The 21,466-nt window shown below is 38.6% G+C and overlaps 1 protein-coding gene across 8 annotated transcripts in view; it reads left to right on the top strand.

Annotated features, from left to right (window-relative positions):
• RAPGEF6 (Rap guanine nucleotide exchange factor 6) overlaps positions 1–21,466 on the top strand; it is a 133,999-nt gene that overhangs the window by 74,338 nt on the left and 38,195 nt on the right. For all 8 annotated transcript variants that reach the window (XM_041119383.1, XM_041119384.1, XM_041119380.1 and 5 more), the window contains 8 exons: positions 8,245–8,376; positions 15,253–15,436; positions 16,277–16,413; positions 17,367–17,525; positions 18,077–18,229; positions 18,755–18,919; positions 20,280–20,387; positions 20,746–20,949. In XM_041119383.1, coding sequence (XP_040975317.1) covers positions 8,245–8,376; positions 15,253–15,436; positions 16,277–16,413; positions 17,367–17,525; positions 18,077–18,229; positions 18,755–18,919; positions 20,280–20,387; positions 20,746–20,949 — 1,242 coding nt within the window. The remainder of the gene's footprint in view (positions 1–8,244; positions 8,377–15,252; positions 15,437–16,276; positions 16,414–17,366; positions 17,526–18,076; positions 18,230–18,754; positions 18,920–20,279; positions 20,388–20,745; positions 20,950–21,466) is intronic.

Raw genomic sequence — 21,466 nt, 5'->3', positions numbered from 1 at the left:
TTAAAACAGTGAAAACCTCTTAATGGAGAACGACAAGCAACAAACAAAATAAATATTGTACCTTAAAATTGGGATTGCTATGCTTGGAGTTTGAGAGCTGGTTGTAACGGTGAGATGGTTGGGCTGGTGTAGCAGTGCACAGCGGTTTTTACGGTGACAGAGCAGACGTACGTGTGCAGCAAAACTGCGGGGCTGCGCCGTGCTTGTCCTCGGGTGTTTCATGGAAATAAACCCTGTGTTGTTTCTGAATATTACTCTTGCTGGCAACATTTCAGGGAGCTTCAGAAAAGCAAATAAGGTATAAGGTTACTGACAATCTGTAAAACCAAGGACAGAAAATTTGCTTACACAGCCTATAAAAGGACAGACTGTTCCCTTGGAGGCTGATGCTTCTACTGTGTCCAGACTAGAGGGATCGGTTGTAAACATCCACACGGAGACCTAGGAAGACTGATGAAAAACTTTGCTATCAAGGAGTATCAGATAAAAAATGAGGCAAAATTTTTGCTTCCTTATTGCCCATTTTCTTTCCATTAACTTGAATTTGTAATGGACACTGTACACCGGGAGAATTACGCAGACTGTGCTTCCTTTAGTAATTTGGTTTCTGATGATGAGTCCTTTGGCCACTGCCCTCATTGCGGATGTTTCTGAATATGTTTAATAAACATGCCATTTACTGCAGGTTGAAACATGGTGGTGAAGCTTCTTTTACAGGTAGAAGAAGATAATTCATAGGTCTTGTGTCCATCTGTCAAGAGTATTTTGCAAATGCATGTTGTCTATGCCTTTTTAGCATGTGTTTTTCGGATATCCAAACTGTACCAGGAAACACTGATACTTATTTTCAAAACTTGTGGCACAAAGGCACAGATGTGGCTTTTCCAGAGGGGAAAGATACCAGGAAATCCAAAAGTCACATAGGAAATACAGCAGGAAGAGCACTGTCTCTGTGCTGAAAGAGGTTCTTCTGATTCCTTTCCCTGGAAAGAATGGGAAATAGAAAGATGAAAGTCTCAGTTTAGCCCTCCTATGACATAACTGCACTTCTGAGTTCTGTGTTTGCCTTTCTCTCTATATAAACTCTGCAATGACTTTTCTATAGCCTTCATTTTTAGCAAAACCTTTCTGGCGAGCACATAAAGGAAAGTTGTCCTCAGGCTAGCAATCATTTTTAGTGTGCTTCTCAAGAGTTGATTGGTGGTCATCTCGTCAAAGATCGCGTAATTTGCTCTGTTATACAGGGCATGTGCAATCTTAAAAATCTGTTATACCAAAATCAGCTTTTAATTCAATTCCCAAGTATTCTGTGTGACTTCACTGCTGAGAGCAAATGGTGTTTATGTAGGAAGTAAATGTCACTGCAGATGCACTCTACGTGGGCCTGTAGATACTTTCAGATGAGATCAAGTGAGATGCAGTTCAGTCTGCTGCACTGGATAGCTTGAAAATTATTTGTATAAGTTCAGCGTCGTAATCGTTGCAAAGTGTTTTGTGGCTATGGAGAAGTACTGCCCCATTGTAAATTTGGGGTGCTTTTGGTGATGAAAGTGTAGTGAAATAATAAAACTGAAGAATGTTACTTCCTGATATCCAAGAGGAAATGAGCTGGACGTTGGCTGGCTGATTGCACTTCCGATACTCATCAGATGCAGAAAAAGCCAAATAACCCGTGAGATTTTGGTAATTGTGCAGCAGTGTCAGTTGTCAGTGTTGGCACCAACGTGGTTGTTTTTGGAAAGGGAGCCTAGATGAGATTATCTAGCACCCTGTCCAATCACATCTTGAAAAATTCCCAGTGATGGGGACTCTACCTCATCCCTGGAGAGGTTATTCCAGTAATTGATTGGTCTCACAGTAAAAAAAAATAAATAAATAAAATGAAGATGAAACCTCTCCTGGTGAAACTTGTACCTGTTGCCCCTTGTCTTCTCCATGTGGCTTCTTGTGAAGAAAGAGCCGCTATCTTCTTTGTAGCTGCCCTTTAAGTACTGGGATGCTGTGATGAGGTCCCTCTGAGCCTTCTCTTCTGCAGGGAGAAGAGACCTAACTGCTTCAGTCTTTCCTCACGGAGCAGGTTCTCCAGCCCTTTCATCATCTCCATGGCCCTCCTTTGGACCCTCTTCAGTCTGTCCACCTCCTTTTGGAATTGTAGGGACCAGAACTGGGCACAGCACTCCAGGTGTGGCCTGACAAGTTCTGAGTGGGATGGTTATGTCTCTTATCTCTTCTAGGAATGCCCTGGCAGTTACAGCCCAAGATCTGATTTTCCTTCACTGCTGCAGCAGCATGCTCACTTGTATTTGGGTTACTGTCCACCAGGACCCCCAGGTCACTTTCAGCTCCTCGGTCAACAGATCCCAGCCTGTACTGGGCTCTTTGGTTGTTCCTTCCCAGGCGCAGGACCTTACACTCATCTTTGTTAAAACTTCGTACAGTTCTTGCTAGGGGACTGTCGGAAACCTCAGCGGTCTCTGGAAGAAATCATCAGGTCATTGCTCTGCCCTTGTTATCAAACTAGTTTTAGAAAGTTGGTAATTCTATATTAAACCAAGATGTTCTGATTGCCTGTTTAAAAAAAAAAAAAAAGATCAAATATTCTTTGCAAGTATACCTTGTTGAAAAGTGGAAAGATAGAGCTGGGCTCTGGGGAGCGGTACTGCCCACCAAACCTGCTGCTTTCAGGTATAAGCATGAGTTACTGCTGTCAGCACACCGCATGCTGTTCTTCATTCTTTTCTCATTCAGACTGTTTACAATAAATAAAATAATTTATTGAAATGCATTGCACATTTTGAATGGTTAATTAGTAAATCAATGATTTTGGACTATTGGGTGTATAGTTTTTCTTTGACAAATTTATTGGCTCTTAGAGTATAAATTCCTCATGACTGAAGTTTGTAGCTTTTTTTGCTGTATTACTTGGTTCTCACCAGTTCTTTGGTGGTTCTTTCCTCTTTAGTCATTTTTAGCTGATAATTTTAGCTAACCAAAGAATGTCTATACTGGTCCAGCCCAAGGGTCCGCATGGCCCCATACATGGGCCCTGGTGTCATGCAGAGCCCTGTTGAGCAGTTTCCCCTGGGACACCTTTGGGCAGTGGTGGATGCTGTAGGGTCTGTGTCCTCTTCTCGTTCCTCCTTCCTCATTTTCATTCTTTGTCTCCCCTATGCAACCTCCCTGGGTTTCATCCATTACTCCTGACAACCACTGATTTCTCCACACTCTTCCCAAGGACCATCCTTTTTTCCAAGGATGCCCAAGGACAAACATGAGCAGAGATTCTTCTCTCCCACGCTTGGTTGCTTTTACAGCGTCCCGTTGCTGCATTTTTATGTCCCTCTGCTTCGTCCAGCCGTTCAGAGCAGCAGTGCTGCTCCCAGATCTGCCTCTCCATTCAAACCTATAAATCAGTCTCTTGATGTAATTTGTCTTCTACAACATGTGCAAGACTTGAGTGTTCTTTCTGCCTGGATAGGACAAAAAGCACTTATATATACTGGTCTTCGTGTTTTGTTGGTGGTTTTTTGTTGGGTGTTTTTTTTTTTCCCTTTTGTTTGTTGTTTGTTTTGTTTTGTTTTTTAAATGTGAGAGTTTCTGCATTGTACTGTGCAGTAGGAGAAATGACGGGTTTGGGGCTTCTGGAGGTTTTGGGAGTTTCTCTGACTTAGTTGTATCATTTGAGTTTTTGGGGTTTCTCTGGTTTAGCAGCATGAGTGCTGCTGCCCTGTGCTTCAGTGCTGGATGGCTGAACCCATAAAACAGATAGCAAAAGCCAAGCTCCTGATGGACCTCACGGAGTCTTCACCTTGTGGGTGTTTCCAGGGTGGTTGCAAGTAGAGTTTAGTATTTTGTGCATGTCATTTTCCTTAACTGTTACTCAGAACTGGCTTTTAGGCTCTCATGTCCTCTGCCCTCCCCTGCCCTGTCCCCAGCATTGCCGCTTCATGAGCTGGCCTCGACTGCATGCTGGTGAGCGGGACGGGGTTGACGCTGTGTACCACCTTCAGAAATCTCACATACGTTTAACAAAGAGCAGTCCAGGCTGCTGTCGTTTCTGGGTTTGTGTGGCAAGGCAGACTGATGCTACCTACCATTAGGATGAGCTTCCGAAGGTTTTAGTGTTTTTTCTTTCCTTTTTTCCTATTGAAATTTGCAGTATCTCTTTAAAAGTTCCCTTGTTGATTCAGGTTTTTTTTCAGTGTAATCACCGAATGTATTTTCCTGACTCAGTGGGAGGGCAGAGCTGTAGGTGGCTGTGCAGACCATAACTTCTATTTTCCTAACTTCCTTTCCTGTACAGCTCTGAACCACAATATGGCATTTCAGCGGAGGGTTTGGTGCTAAATATCTCTTTGTTGGGAAAGGTCAGTCACAAGGATGTGCTGGCACCGATGTAAGGACTGGCTGTGCCAGCGTGTCGGACACACTCATATTCGAATTCCAGATTATCCCTACTTGTGAGAAAATGTAGTTGTTATGGTTTAAAGTGGCAAGTAGTCTATTTCTGTACTGAGTGTTTATTAGAATTTCATGGATGTTCAGGGTTTTCCTATCTGTGGCTGCTGGGACACAACTAACCAGAAGATAATGCAGGTATATATGTCTGTGTCTGAAAGCCTCTAATGTGGACATAGGTGAACATTGCTGTTTTGAACTTCCTTCCCTAACACATAATTTTTCAAGAGATTGATGCGATTGTAACAACAGTTTCTAAGCTTCTCTCACAAAAAACCCATAGCCAAATAATAAGCGAACATAATTCACCAATAGTTAAGACAATGTTGTAGCACTTTCAGCAACTTCACTACCACATCCAGCAAGTCCTTCCCCTGTCTGCTGTCATGTTGTTACAGAAACATCCTATCCATGTATTGCTGCTTAGTGAGCTCTGAAAGAAAGAACAATCAGTTTGGGTAATAAAAATGACATACAAAAGACAGAAGCTGTGATTTATTTTGGGAGATTGAGTAGAGTGGCAAGCAGCACTTTTTAAAGGTCACTTGTCTCAAATAAACCTTATCTCTCTCTCAAATTTAAAGAGATATTGCAGTGTTTCTTTGCATCTAACCTGCATTAAATGTCTTTTACAAGAACATATTGCAGAGTCCAGCAGGAACATCATACATGCCCATGTGCTTTATAGGTGATGGAAATGAATGGGAGTGCTGGCAGGGGGAATGAAGATCAGTTGTAAGTGATTAATGAGATGATAAGAAATACTCCTTTGGGAAGGCTGGTGGTCTGAGTTGGTCTTCAATGTGTATTTTTGAAAATGGCATACAAAGTATATACACAACTTTTTTTTTTTTATTTTGAGAGCCCTGTCTTGTTCCAGCGGTAGTTCTCAACTAAGGTATATAGAACAGCCTTCATCACAATAATCTTAACATTTAAACTGAATTAGGACAGAAAAACTCTGTGTGGCAGTGTGTGTCTGCGTGTGTGTCACTGTCTTTGAGCCAGAATGGGCTTCAGTAGCACCCATTTTTGGTAGAGAGCAGGCATCTGCCCTTGTTCTCCTGGGAAATCCTGCAGAATCAGTTCTGCTCTTGGTCCTGCTCATGCTTTTCCTGGAGCCGTTTTGAAAGTTTGTAAATCATTATGAATCTGGGTAGCAGGGAGCTTAAATTAGATTTCCTTGTGTCTGTATTATCACAGTCACCGTGGGACTTGCTCATGGACGGAAAGAAATCTGATCGAAGCTTAACTCGGAGCCGGTTGTTGGAATAGGGAGGTTATAAAGATGGGGGCAGGCTGAGGAGGTTGCAGCACAACGGCGGTGGTGTTAAGCTAGAGGTAATGAGTCTATATGGGTTGATTTGTTCTGTAATTTACTAAAACTCCTGGATTTTTCAGTTACACTGACCTCCAGTTGTATCAGTGACTGCCAGCAGCCCTGCCTAGTAATTTGCTAGCAAGTACTGGGCGTCATCCTGGATGTTGTCCTGCCTGGCAAACGATGCGCTGACCTTGCTCGTACGTGCCTCTCTATCTTTTTGCGTGGACGGTGGCATTGCGGCGTGTTTGCAGAGGAGCCGGCTGACGTGTGAAACTCCGAGGAGCGGAGGAGCAGTGTCACCCTGCGGCACAGGCTGCCCCGGCTGCTGCTGACTGCTGTAACGGAGGCAGCAGATGGGGACAGCCAGGGAAGCGACCTCCGTCAGCCCCGTGGTCGGCATCCTTGAAATATCGGTGGCTTAACTAACGTCCAAATCGCCGCAGGCTTTAAGGAAGATAATGTGACACTTTCTGCCTCGTGTCCGTTAGTAGATGGATAGTGCTTTTCTGTACGTGGCGCAAAAATGTGTACTGTAGAAGTACGCGTTTGGATTTTAAAAGTAACCAGCTAGTGCTCCAGACCAGAATTAAATCTCAACTTTCGTGCTTCGCTTTTTTACTTTTTTGTTGTTGTTGTTGAAGAGGTCACATCTCGGTGTACGTCAGCTCTTACAGCATGTGCTGACAGATAGCGAGTGTACCTTTTGGCCACTGGATTGAATTCTGTCAGCTGAGCGGTTTGACCTTTTTGCTGTTCTCAAATCCTGAAAATAGATTTTTCAGCCTGTAAAACTTTTTGGTGGCTAAACATAGGCTTCAAAGTGTTGTGTTTCCTTTGTATTTGGATCAAGTTCACTATTTTATACCTGCTGCTTGGAGGTTTTTTTACTGGAAGTTTGTGAGAGTTTAGCAATCTTTTGCTTTTCATAGTTTCTCCTTTTCCAAATACATGTGAACATAGATATTAATTTACAGGTTGCATATTTTGTACATTCTTTTTGTAAGTAAAATGTTTACATTATTTTAGTTTTGTTTATATTAGGATAGTGAAAAATAGTTTTGTAGTCTTCAATTTCCCAGAGTTATTTTACAAGTAATGATCTGTGCTGGTTTTTAGAGCCCACAGGATGGTGAGGTTTAAGTAGCAATTGGCAACGAGAATGTCATTGGGATTTACAAGTGACACAACATCCTCCATGTTCCTCCTAACAATTTTGATAGTCAAAATTATGTTACATCTGTCAGAGGTGCTCTCAACTTTTTTTTTTTTTAATTTTTTTTTTTTCTGGGGGTGAGGAAGGTTTGGCAAGACCTGCAGTGCTGCTTATGGTTTCACAAAATACGTGAACGAGTATTTGGTAAAGTGCTTCTCTTGTGTTCTTCAAAAAAATAGACATAAAAATGTGATTCCAAATGAAGACCATTTCACTTAAGTTTAGTCACTATTTATAAAGTTGATATTGGATCAACAACACTTGTACAATATTATCTTATAATTCGTAGGAATGAATAGCTAGTGGCTGACACAACTGTGTGTAATTTTGTTTGTTTTACAGAAGAAGGTTTTTCATTTTGATCATGATACTTTATGCTGTCAGAGTAGTTTCAGGCTTTCTGCATCAGAGCATTTTTTAAAAGGAATAGTATATAAATTTTGTTTATAAGTGGTAAAAGGATATACATTTTATCATAGAATCTAAGATTCTCTGATACAATGTTCTTTCATACAGTTGAGTGTAAATTTAAAAATACTAGAAATATATGTGGCAGAAAATAAATGAGCAGCTGAATTAAAGGACTGGTTATTCCATGTGGCTTTGATTCTCCAAAAGCCTAGTACTGACTTTTACTTCTTTCAACAGAAAGAATATGTTTGTGGGCTTCAATCATGCATGTACAGATAGATTTATAGAACAGAAGTGCTATTGTACATACATGTGCCAAAATGCATAATATTCTTTCTGTGTACTAATTTTCATAAAGAAAATTCAAAGCATTTTATGGACCAAAACTTTTGTTTAGATTACACTACTTTTTGTTCTGTATTGATGCTTTCTAGAGGTTATTCTTGAACTAAGGCATGAATTGAATTTATAAACAGGGATCCTGCTTCATGTTGGATTGCAACATAAGCTAATGTTTAAGACTGTGGGCTATTTGGCCAGCATCATCTGTTTGTCATCTTATGCGCTCTTGATCCTGTTGGTGTATATCGTTAGCTGTAAAGAGGCTAGACCTTTCTTTTATAGGAAGGTTCATCGTTTTCTATCAGTTGTATAAAATCTGAATGTGATTGGGCAGTCTTAGCCTAAATTAGCTTTTTCTCAAAATGTATGTCAAGTAACAGGTGGATATTCAAACGTGTAACAAAAGTTTTATGAATACCTTTGTCTTCAAATCAGACTCACACGTCTTGTTTTCCTTTCTTTTTCCTGCCTTTCCCCAAATCCATTTTCTTTACAGCTTCCAGCTGATCTTACCAAGATGCATCTTACCGACAATCCTCATCCTCAGGTGACTCACGTCCCCTCAAGCCAGTCGGGATGTAGCATTGCCAGTGATTCTGGGAGCAGCAGCCTATCCGATATTTATCAGGTAAAATTGCATTTGTTTCTTACTTTTCCTTCCTTGATGTTAAACATTCCATAAACAAAACTGGTGGCCCTTTATCTAAGACTTGTCCTCTTGATGTTTCTGCATATCCCTGTGCTGCTTGTGTGACTTCCCACCTCCACAGCCACATAGAAGTGAAACAAACTTCTTGTAAAGCTCTTTTTCTTGCTTTTCACATCTTTATATACCAACAAGTGTGCTGTGGCTTTTAAGTCATATTTGATGATTTATGGGATCATTTTCCTTCGTTCTGAAATGGAACAAATTTAATGAAATCATTCTTGTGTTTCAAGTACCTTCCTTGATTATTTTTATTTATTGGTAATAACAGATGTTCTGTTCTGCAAACAAAAGCATGGTATAATAAACGCACTCTTTGCACTAATTGACTGTGGAAATTTTAGTGGTGCTTGCTGAGAATAGAAGTTGTCTGAAATCCAGAGATAGCTTTCATTTACAGATAGTATACTTAGTTACCTGTCTCGTCAAATTGCAGAGCTAGTTTAATGGGGTTTTTTGTTCTGGTTGATGAGGGTGCTCATCTTGGGTTTGTCTTGATCAGTAATGTCACAACTTTTCCACTTTCAAGTTGAAGTCTGACTAGAATACTGGGTATATAGCAACTGTTGAGCATGATGTAATGTGATTTTAGACATGTTTCCGTTTCCTTGGGTACTGTCAGGGTAGTATTTCTATACTGGAAACATATTACTGATCTATCTATTTACAGCAAAGTATTGCTAGGTAACTTTAAAAATAAGGCATTAAAAACAAAAATCCTTTTAGAACATTGAGTGTCTCTATGCATTTTTGTCCTATTTAATCTATTACCTTACTAATTCTTTAGATTTGCTTGCTGCCAGCTAGGTCAGGAGTAGCTTGCATCCCTGAGAGAGTCTTTTCAAAATGCTCTGTGAATTCTCTAATTTCTGAGAGGCAGTGCTAGAAGATGACGTTCTGTATCTCGATTTTTTTTTTTTTTTTTTTTTTAATTTTCTGAATCAACTGAATTTATTTAATTAATCAGAGTCACCAGAACTAGTCTGTGTGTTGTACCTTAACATCTTATATATTAGGATGCTGATGGACAGTTTTCCTGACCATCATCTGCCTACCTGTCTACCTGAGTAGTTTGAAGAGGTTGCTCAAAGTGAAAAGCAGTTAAAATATATTATTGATAACAAAAATATAGTTCTAGTAATGAGTGAATATTCTGTCGTGTGTGGTTAATTGCATTTGAAATGCCTTATGTCTACTCTTCAGAAAATGCCAAAAGAGCATAATTGCTAAACAAATAAGAATTATATAAATAAAAGAGATAATGGTGTAGCATATTTATATGCACTGTAGCAAGTAAACAGTAGTGAAATGTATTTTTGTACCCTAAGGAATTATTAATTTATTGAAGTGAAAATGACTGTAGATTTTCTATTAATTTTGAGGAGTGAGGACCTTTCAGGTAGGAATCTCCTTTTCAGTGACACTAGTCTGTCTGGTTTTGCGTCCTGCAGGGAACATGGACATCTGTAAATTTTGCTGAGAATTTCTGGCCAGCTGGAGTCATGTCCGAGGCAGGTTACCCCTGTTAGACTCATGTGAGATCTTCAAAGATAATATTAAGCAATCTATGATCGTAGCTACAGTGTCAGTAATCCTGAGAGATAGCATTGGAGAATTAAGCATTTGATAAACTGTGGGTGAAGATAAGATGTGCAACAGGCATGTCATGAGGGCAAAAAAACCCCTCAAAACAATGCAGTGGTATTTTTTTTTTCCTTCTTAATTTTTTAGTGAATTTTTCATGTCTTGTCCTTGTATGCATAATGTGCAAATAGTAACCTGTCAAAAGATGCGGGGTTCTTTATGGGCTTTATTGCAGTAGCTGTAACAGTTAGTTTTGGAGAAATCTCTTACTGTTTGTCACCCAGTTACAAGTGCATGGATAGATATGGTGTAATAATGTTACGGCACAGTATTTTAACGTAGCATTATATTGCAGTGACACGTCAATATAGACAGATTTTGAAATCGGAAAGAAAAAGATAAGTGTTTCCCTCAATATTCATCATGATATTATGAAGGCAGAGAATCTCTCTGATATGCAATAAACCTACATTTTGAGTATAATGTATTGGCTCAGTAGCTGACAGCATTTTTTGTATGTTAAAGTACAGTGTTCCATAAAGTTCTTGGAAAACAATGTTTTGCTTTTGCAGTCAGCTTCATATCTATTACTCGCCAAACTCTCTAGGAATATCATTAATGTCAGCAGAGGAGAGCGTTTGTGAGTAATTTTGATTAATGTAGCCTTGAAATGACTTTTTGAATTAATGGTATCTTAACATTATTTTTTACAGTAAGTAGTGCAAACATAATTCCAGAATAGGAAGACATGGTTAGAATAGTAGAACCAAAGAATGAAACAATTTTTTATTAAGATTTGGAAAGGGTTTCCGTTCATTTGTGTACACTATATTCATTGATAGTGTTGAAATGAGGTTTCCCTTGTTCCAGCTGCTTCTCAGTCCAGGATGTTAGACAGGAAATTATGAACATAAAGCTTAAGGTGAGATCAGCAGAAAAGGAGTCCTGCCTGTAAGCACTGCTCTGAACACATTGTATTAAACCCTCAGTTAGTTGCAGAAACTTATGAAAATAGATGTATGAAGATTATTTTTCTCCCTTCTCCTGTACCATTACTGCTCCCTGTTGGAGCTTTCAGTCTTTATGTAGTAAAATGTACAATGTAGGTATTGCAATGTCCAACTTGCTTGGAATACAGCAGAGCAGTCGTTTTTCTGTCAGACTGTAGACTTTTTTTTTTTTTAAATAATGGAAGAAAAAGTAAATTATTCCCTACATTTTTGAAACAACTTCTTTAATTTGCTTGAAGTGGATTTTTTTTTTTATTTTATTTTTTCTTTCAACCCATTTCTGACAGTACGCTTATTTCAGACCTGTAATAGGTATACTCAGGGGAAAAGAATACAACTGGTATTACAGAGTGAAAACATCTTTCTTTGCCCTTTCACGGGACAGGCTTTAAGGCAGCCAGCCAGGGGGTAACATAGGTAATCCAGATCATATCTCTAGATGTGGGTGGGTAGGGTCTCACTTCTACTGTAACGAATTAGTTGCCTGTATCAGTAGCTTGCAATGCTGTTCTCTTAATGACCAACCAATTTGCATCTATTTTTTCTTACCTGTTTAGTTCTCAGTGGTGTGCTTAAAGTTTTTCTCTCTCTCTTTCTCATTTTTTAAAACCTTTCATTTATCAGTTTGGCAGTATATACTATTTGTGGGCAGCAACATTACTGCCCAGCAAAAATTCCAATTGCGGTTAAGGTTTTGATATTAAAATGGATTATCTATAAATTATGCATAAGGGAGTGGGCCTTACTGAAGGTTTTTCTATCAATTCTGAAAAAAGGCTTGGATGTTTTTCCCCTGACAGAATTGACATGAGGGGAGGGGAAAAAAAAAAACAACCCTTGCTCTTAATAGCAGGTTGCATTAGGAGTCATGAGTACTAAAATACATTATCATATGGAGTTATTCCAGCACAGGAAATCTTTTACATGAAGCGTATTTAATACTTTTCTTCTGTCAGTGTATGCTTCTGATATACATAGTAGTGGAATACATATCATTATCAGCAAAATGTTGCAAGGGCTAGTTCTTACGTCTTTGGCTTCCAAAGTGTAGGCCAGCGTACAGGACGTCTCCGTGATCAACATTCGGCAAGCATAGCTGAAACATATTAATTGGCAAAATTTGCAGTTCTATATATAAATTAATAATAGTACGGTTTTAAAATAGCAAGCGACTGTTTTGGCAGTAAACTGGTGTTAACTTTCCAGGTGACCTACATGACACACGCCATTTGAGTCTGTTCCTGCTGCCTTCTCTATAAATACTCTTGCCCTATAGACCCAATCCTGAAAATCCGTATGTGTGTAAGATTTGAGGATTGCAGTTTCTGGTTTCATTTTATAAGTCAGTAGTTTGTAAATGTTTCTGTTAAGAATGATTTTGAAAATGATAATGGAAGGAGCTGGGGCAGCATACTTGGGAAGAGCAGCTACTTCTGCAGACAGCTTTGTGAGCAAAATCCTTCCTGTTCTTTCCAGCGCTGCCTGACCTGCCAACGTTTTGTCAACCATCTGCACACAGTCTTTGAAACACAGTTTGAGGACCACCTCTTACTTCATAGCTTGATCCAATTATAACTTATTTATCAAGAAGATGGAAGATTTGTTTATTGTCCTATATAGGCTATACAATGAAAATTTTAAAGAATCACTTTTCTGTAAAACTTATAGCCTCAGTTTTGTTATAGTAGCTTGAGGTTATCAAAGTGGGAATTAGTACTGTAGTCTGTCTTACTCTGCCTGGAAAAGTTGATATAAACTGTGCCTATTTAGATGAAGAAATGCTAGAAAAGTCCTTGAATAAAATGCTGTACTGATCATGTGCTGCTGAGACTCTCCAAGCACAATTTGCACTTGGGCTTAATTCCAAAACTGTTAATGTGAGCTACATAAGCCAGTAAAGTGATGTAATATAAAACAGATTTAACCCTGTATGTATTGTTATCCTACTCTGAAAGAAATACTTATGTTGAATCATTTAAGCCTGATTTACTAGTTTTGCTGGCTAATTATTAAAATAAGGACAAGCTCAAGGGCCCAAGGTTATATCTAAAAAGTGGTATTTTTCTGTCTAGTGAAAGAAGGAAACACTGCTCAGCTGTCAGAGCGCTGGGGCTTGCATTAGCCGATCAACATGGAGCGTGTAGGAAGATGGAGGCAGTGCAGTCTGCTGTGATTAAATCACTTAAAATGAGTGTTGTTTTTTATGAGGCAAGGAAGGCAGGAGACCAGCATGGCTGCGTAAGGAGCTCCTGGTCAAACTAGGGCGCAAGAAGGGAATGCTTACAGTGGAACCAGGGACGTGTATCTGGGGAGGAATACAGGACTGCCTGGACATGTAGGGTTGGGATCGGGAGATGTAAGGCACAGCTGGAGCTGAATTTGGCAAGGGATGTGAAGAGTAACAAGAAGGGCTTCTACAGGTACACTGATCAGAAAAAGATTAAAGAAAATGTAGTCCCCTCCCCCCCATAAATAGGAGAACTAGTGACATGGAGAAGGCTGCGGTACTCAGCATTTTTTTTTTTTGCCTCAGTTTTCACTGGTAGTCGCTCTTCCCACGTCTCTGAAGTCCCTAAACGTCAAGGCGGGGAGCGGGGGAGCAAAGTCCTTCCCATGGTAAGGGAAGATCAGGTCTGAGACCACCTGAGGAATGTGACCGTAAGACAAGTCCATGGGACCCAGCGGGATGCATCCCAGGGTCCCGAGGGAGTTGGCTGATGAAGCTGCTAAGGCACTCTTCATCCTACTTGAGCAGTCATGGCAGCGAGGTGAAGTCCCCAGAGACTGGGGAAAAGGGAATAAGGCTCTGGGGAGACCTTATTGCAGCCTTTCAGTATTTAAAGGTGTCTTCTAAGAAAGACTTTTTACCAAGGCCTGCAGTGACAGGACAAGGGGCAACGGTTTTAAACTGGAAAAGGCTAGATTTAGCTTGGATATAAGGAAGAAATTTTTTACAGTGAGGGTGGTGAGGCACTGGAACAGGTTGCCCAGAGAAGTTGTGGCTGTCCCATCACTGAAGTGTTCAAAGTCAGGTTGGACGGGACCCCATCCTTTATTTTGCAGGTTTTGTGAACGTGCGGAGTATTTGATGTGTTACTTTGTCATCAGTGTTTGTGTAAAATATCTCAAGGATTTCTTTTAAAATGAAAGTGAATATGGTGAATGTGTTCATTTAAAAAAACAAACTCAATTTTCTGCAAGTCTCTGTAGAATTGCCTTATACTTCTCAGTGACACATCTTGTTGTTCAAATTTTTGAATTTAAACAGAAAAATGATTTGCATGCTGGCTTAAACTAAAAAAAAGTGATTGAGCAAATACCCCGTGGAAATTGAAAATTTGAAACCTCTTTTTTTTTTTTTTTTTTTTCCTTCCATCTGTTTGGGAAGTTATTTTCATGCAATTACATCACTTAAACTTTACATAAAGAATTACTGCAAACGATTCCTATGTGATTCTGCTTTTTGTTGCCAGTATTGCATTCTCTTTCACCGTTGCTTCATATGTCTGCTCAGTGTGATGTCTATATTGCCATCTATTGATGACAGTAGAAATGTGTCCACAGATATTGGGTAACCAATGGTGTTACTGAATTATATTATTATTTTGCTAATAATACAGACTCTCGAATTGTGAAAAAACATTTTGTTTGCATGAATTTGCAAGAAAGAGTAAATAAATAAAACGAGAATCAGCCAACAGAGGAAAGAATAGTCATCTGTATCGCCACCCCCCCCCCAGTTTATATACTGGACCTGACATACTTGCTCTATGCCAGGATTTGAATCCATGTCATAATACCAAAATTAAAAATGAGATCAAATCCCTTTCATTTTAGCCACTCAATCTGCTTTGTTTTTTCCTGTGTCACATGGTTAATATTGATGGATTTATATTGCCTGTAGTTCACTGCAGGTGGGGAGGGATATAAGTAAAGACAGAGAACAAATGCCCCAGTATGTTATTTTTGCTTTCAGAACTTGTGATCATAATTCGTGTAGCATGATGTTGCTTTATGCCAATGGTATGTATTTGTACTGTCCTGTAACTGTAGACTTCAGTGTTCAGAAGGAGAACTATTACAATTTCTGTTTTGTATTGTTGGTCACAGACTTTCTTTTGTTGTATGAGCTACCTAAGATAAGGCCATATGTCATTAAACAGAAGACATTGAACTCTTTGTCTGATGGATGTTTTCTTTGTAGGCTACAGAAAGTGAGATGGGAGACGTTGATTTAACAGGTCTTCCAGAAGCACCTGTAGACTCTGAAGATGAAGAAGAAGAAGAAGATGAAGATATTGACAGAACTTCAGATCCGCTTCTAGGGCGAGATGTTGTACGAGAGTGCCTTGAGAAAGAGCCTGCAGATAAAACTGATGATGATATTGGTGAGGAGGAAAAAAAACACCTTTATGTAAAACTGTATCATATAACACCTCTAAGAGAAGCTTACCTGAAAACTGTTTAATGAGTTAATGTGAAATGTATATCCTCATAATTATGAATGATGCCTTCCAGAGATCGCTTTGCTCTAGTGATACTGTTAATTGAATGACTTGTCCTCTAACTGAGAGAGTATTGTCCTGAGAAGCTAAGCATGTTAAAAAACAGTCTTTGAGATGCTTAAGATGTTAAGTATTACAGTCATTGTATGTGTTGATATAAAGGAGGGATAGGTAGCGAGGTAATTTTGACTGCCTGAAACTGTTGAATTAGTTATTAAATGTCAAGGAGAACATACTATTACTGCAGTATAGATACACTTCATTGTAAATTGCAAAATATTTAAGATGAAAATAATTTACCGCAGTGTTTAACTAGAAATTGGCATTAGTTTTAATAGTAAAATTTGCATTATGTTATACTTCACATTACTTCTCTAAACACTGGAAAATAATTTCATGCTCCTATCAAGCTTATAATTACTGTACTGTAAGGGTATTTTTAATTTTTCTAAATGTTTGAAGCTGAAGTGCTTTTACACTCTAGCTAGACTGCTGCCGTAACAGTCAATCAGAACACGATCAAGACTGTAGAGCCGAGTTCTGGTTGTTGATGACAAAATGCATACTAGGCTCATTTAGCCACAGTCACTAATGGGGATTGTAACACTACTGAGCAATTTTTTCATGAATTTAACTGATATTGAATATACCTATGGAGGGTAAGGTATCTAAGGAACCCCTGGGCCTTGCAGTCTTCATACCAATGTTTCCTTTGTCTAACAGAGCAATTACTGGAATTTATGCATCAACTACCTGCCTTTGCAAACATGACTATGTCTGTGAGAAGAGAACTTTGCTCAGTGATGATATTTGAAGTAGTAGAGCAAGCAGGAGCCATCATACTCGAAGACGGCCAAGAAGTAAGTTACTGCTTACAACACAGAGTGCTAGAGGCAGTAGGTTAGCAAGGGCATCTGGGGGTGGAGGGCTGGAAAATCTGTTTTGCACCTTTCCCGCACTTGAAAGTTAGAGAATTCTTCTCTCACCGTGACCCGTGTCCAAAATCCTGAAATCTTAGCCCATCCCTTTGGGAGATTCTACCTGTGTATTTACTAACTTGTTCAAGACTTCAACTCAGCCAAGTATAGTCATAAAACAGCATTCAGTATGTTGTTAATTGGGTAAGTGCTAACATCTCGAGGAGTTTATTTCAAAGATTATATGTGGCATAGAAGAATGCATCATTTCCATTGGTAAAATAACTTCTTACAGTGTAATTTTTTAAATACTAAGGTGGAGTGGTATCCTTGCCCAACAATGTAGGTATTATACCATAAATCTCTAAATTAGGAGAGTTTCCATACTTAGTGAGAGGAGACAGATCTTCAAATTAGTCAGTGGTCAGGCTCCCAGCCTAGGTACTCTGAATCACCATCTTGAAATCTCTCTCTGTCCTTGGATGAAGACATCTGGAATGGCCATAGCAGGTCATCCCTCCAGGAGGACTAGGTAGTCTCTCATCTTTGGTAGTGACCAAATGGGTGCCCAGGGGAAGAGTGTTCATTCTCACTAAATCGTATAAATATACGGTAGCAATTAGCCCACTGATTAAAAAAGCAATATATTCATCAGCATTCCTCCCTACTGAATGAGTTCTGAAATGAATGAAGAATGCTGAAAAGCATTCTTGTTTCAGTCATCTCTATTGCTTGCCTTACAGTACACATTTTTAGTGAATTAAATGTTGCAAAACTGTTGTGACAACAAACTGGAGACTGCAAGAATAAGCCTCTCTGAGATAAGAGCATTGGAACAGCTTATAGAAGTTGTTGAATTAGCTTCAGTTTTTAAATTTGTTTTTTACTTCTTCTAGCTCGATTCTTGGTATGTTATATTAAATGGCACAGTGGAAATCAGCTATCCTGATGGGAAGAGTGAGAGCCTCTGTATGGGAAATAGTTTCGGGATTACTCCCTCTCTGGACAAACAGTACATGAATGGAGTGGTCAAAACCAAAGTAGATGATTGTCAGGTAAAGACTACAATTCTATACAACTACGTCATATTTTTAAACATCTAATAAAAGAAAACAGCCTACTTTCATCTTAAGGCATGATCTTTATTCCAGGAGCAGAAAAAAGGAGGCTGGTATTTTGTGGGTCAAGGGCTCTGCTGTTGGGTTAGTTCTGCACTCTTTAGTAGCTGGGATTTGTTTCACGCTGCTGTTGTGTGAGAAACAAGAACTTCTGCTTTGTGCTGACATGTAAGCTTAGTCTGCCCCAGTCATGCTGTGTATGTGACTGACATGCAGTAAAAGCAGATAAATAGAAAATATCCATTTCCACTTCTTACAGGCTCTATTGTCTATATGTTTAGCCCATTCAGACAAGCTTTTGGAGATGTAAGAAGGTGACCCATTCTATTTGTCTTCTATTTCTAACTTTCTCTCTTGTGTAGTTGGGCAGAACAGAGTGGGGTTGGTATCAAATGCTGTGCTATCGTGATTGTGTTGAAGCAGCCCAGAGATGGGGATACATTCGTGTTTTGGATATTTATTAACAATCCCATGTTGTTTGGGGGCAGTTTGTCTGTATAGCCCAGCAAGACTACTGGAGGATTCTGAACCATGTGGAAAAAAACACTCATAAAGTGGAGGAAGAAGGAGAAATTGTTATGGTAAAGGAGCACAGAGAGTTGGATCGCAGTGGAACCAGAAAAGGACACATAGTTATCAAGGTGAATTTCTTTCTATGCTTTCCATTAATCTATTAAACCTTTATTTATTAGTAAATAAATACAGTTTTGGTTTGAATCTAGAACACGTACTCAGTTTTGTCTGTCTCAGCTCAAAAAAATTGATTGGAAGGAAAATATATTATTTTACAAATTTACTTCTATCTCCCTTTTAATAAAGTTAGACCTGTTCAGCAGATATATTGAGTTTTGTATTGGGAGCACCCTTTGTGCGTTTCCATGTATTGACCTGTTTTTTGTAATCTGGAAGAGGAACTTTAACTGTTTATTAAACATAAAATTAAGGGAAGTTACTAATTGTTTTAGCCAGGTATTACCTATGCAAAACATCTGGGCTGAGAGAAGCATGAAGATTTGATTTAAACACATTAGTGTGTTTTCTCCTGAGTTTGCTGTAACTGAAATTTAAAAAGGGAGTAGACTGTTCACATGGTTTTATGTTAAGATACTCTCTAGAGAGAGGTAGTGATGAGAGATATCAGTTATTTCTTGCATTTAATTTTTAAGGCAACACCCGAGCGACTCATCATGCACTTAATAGAAGAACATTCTATTGTGGATCCAACCTACATCGAAGATTTCCTTTTAACATACAGAACATTTCTAACAAGCCCCCTGGAAGTTGGAAATAAACTCTTGGAATGGTTCACAGTGGACAGCCTCAGGGATAAGGTTGGTTTGAGTCAAAGAGATTAGTATTTTTGGTCAAAATGTCTCCAAATTGATTCCTTTTTGTTTTGCTGATAAACTAGGATTATGCTCCAGCTATTTTATATGAACTATTTTAAAGCAAAGTACTTATCACTAGTGTCATGAAAGGATTCTCCAGTGTGGTGTATGCATATAGTGTACTATCCTAATTAGGTATGACATTGCTTCTCTTCCGCAGAATGATAAATACTGTTTTCTATTAAATTTAAAGATGTAAATGCCAGTCTCTGAAATCCTTTTTCACCACAAATGCAGGGAAATTGTGTTCATGATCTCTTGGACATACCATCTTTTTTTTCACAACAGCATTGTGCTTGTCTTCCATAATTTTCTACTGTAGAGCTTTTCAGTGCATTGAGCACACTGTGTTTGAGCAGCTTATTACAAACTCTGTACTTAAAATAAACTCTGCTCAAGACAGGTGCAGTTGATAAAAATGCTTCCATAAATAGAACCAGGTTCAACTCTGTGTAACTGTATGCACATACACATGAAAAATGTTCATAGTCTGGAACTTGTATCCATGTCCAATTTGTTGAAAATTATGGCAGTAAAATTCTTAGCCAGTGGTTTTATGTGTTCTAGCTTTGAACTGAAGGAAACCCAACAGGCTATCAAAATGCAGTATTTTTTTGTGTAGGAAGTTGTCTGGGGTCTTTTGCTGTGGTTACTGCTTCTCTTCTTACCTTTTTCCATGCTGTTCATTTTGGCAACTACTGTTTTTTAAGAAAAAGAAAGTAAAAGAAAACTGTCTTAGCAAATAAAAGAGGAAATTGTTTATTTTTAGAAGAGAAACTGCTATAGACTAATCTTTTTTTATAACATGGATGGATAAAATAGTTGTCAGGCTGACTTTATCATGAATGGTAGTAATTGTAGCACGTACAAAAGCAACCTGAAGATTTAACTAAAAGTTTTTAAACTTCCTAGAACTTTCTTTGAGGAGATCATTAGGATGCTTTAAAAAAATAAGTTTTATAAACAGCATAGGGAAGAGTTAACTGAAGATGGATTTGTGCACCAGTAAGTACGTGTAATGTAGCCAGTTAGGTACAAAAATGTTTGGTGTTTTATTTTTCATTTGTTTCCACAAATAAAGGATAAGAGAAGATGATTTCATGTGTAAATGTCTTCTGCTTCTGTTTGTTAACAGATGCAGTAATGTCATATGTTATTCTGTATACTACTGTATAGTGTAGTATAGTATAGTGTAGTATAGTAGTATACATGTCCTTGTATACTACTTTTCTTATAGATTAAAGCATATAGAAGAATCATCGGTACCTTATATATACATAATTTTTTTTTTTTTTTTTAACAGGTTACCAGAGTGGTCTTACTGTGGGTGAACAATCATTTTAATGACTTTGAAGGAGATCCCGCTATGACTCGATTTCTGGAAGAATTTGAAAAGAACTTGGAAGATACGGTAGGAGCAAAAAAGAACGACTGTCATACTTTCTAATATTACATGTTTTCATTTTCAAGTGTGTTACCAGTGACTAACACATGGCAGTCTGCAAGACTAACGGTTAATAGATGGCTTTTAACATGGACATATTTGTTCTTAAGTATATATTTAGATATAAAGCCCACATAAAATAGTACATATGGCAGTCATTTATGTGTTTTTACATTACTGCAAAAGAGGACAAGGTTTATTTATTAAGGTTTGGATACATGGCATCAAAAATCCTTTTTCTGGCACTTGGGGGTTTTTTCACAACTCTTTTTCCATTTCTGGTAAAAGAAACATTGCACTCCATTTCGTGTCTTCTGTGTTACAGAAAATGAAAGGACATCTCAGATTGCTGAATATTGCCTGTGCTGCCAAAGCAAAATGGAGACAAATTACCCTGCAGAAACCTTCTAGAGATTCACCACTGTTTTTCAGCCTCCTTGGAGGAAGTGACAAGGGTTTTGGTATTTTTGTAGAGACTGTGGAAATGGGCAGTAAAGCAGCAGAAGCTGGACTTAAGCGTGGTGATCAGGTAAAAAGAATAAAGCTCATTTAAAATATTCTGGTTTCAACCAGCTGTAGTGTTCTCAACAAAAAGATTATGCTGTTTACTAAAAGCAAACAACTGGCTAGTATGCTATTGTGAGTGCCACTGTTGAGCTTCAGTTTACATATGTTAAATGGGTTTCTATTAAATAGTTTAAATATCCAAATGTTTAAAATATTTAAATATTTCAAAAACAGAATGGGAAAAGAAACCAAGTTGTGGTTATTTTAGGAAACTTTCTGATCGGAGATACGGTTCAGTTGAAGCCACCAGATTGTTTTGTTGGATTGATTCCCACCTAGCGTGAATCATCCCAGTTCACTGACGCTGGTGGAGCAATGACAATTCACGCTAGGTGAAGATCCCGTCTTTGATGTAATACCAGTTCTATGGTTTGTGATCCACCATTTTTGATTTGGGTGCAGTTCCTAATTGCAAGAATGTCATGTTACCACAGAAAATAAATTTGTTTAAAGCATTTGTCAGGTAGAAATGGAGGTCC

The sequence above is a fragment of the Aquila chrysaetos genome, chromosome 22, assembly GCF_900496995.4.
Source record: "Aquila chrysaetos chrysaetos chromosome 22, bAquChr1.4, whole genome shotgun sequence".
Lineage (NCBI taxonomy): Eukaryota > Metazoa > Chordata > Aves > Accipitriformes > Accipitridae > Aquila > Aquila chrysaetos.
This window is presented reverse-complemented; position numbering and strand designations above follow the sequence as displayed.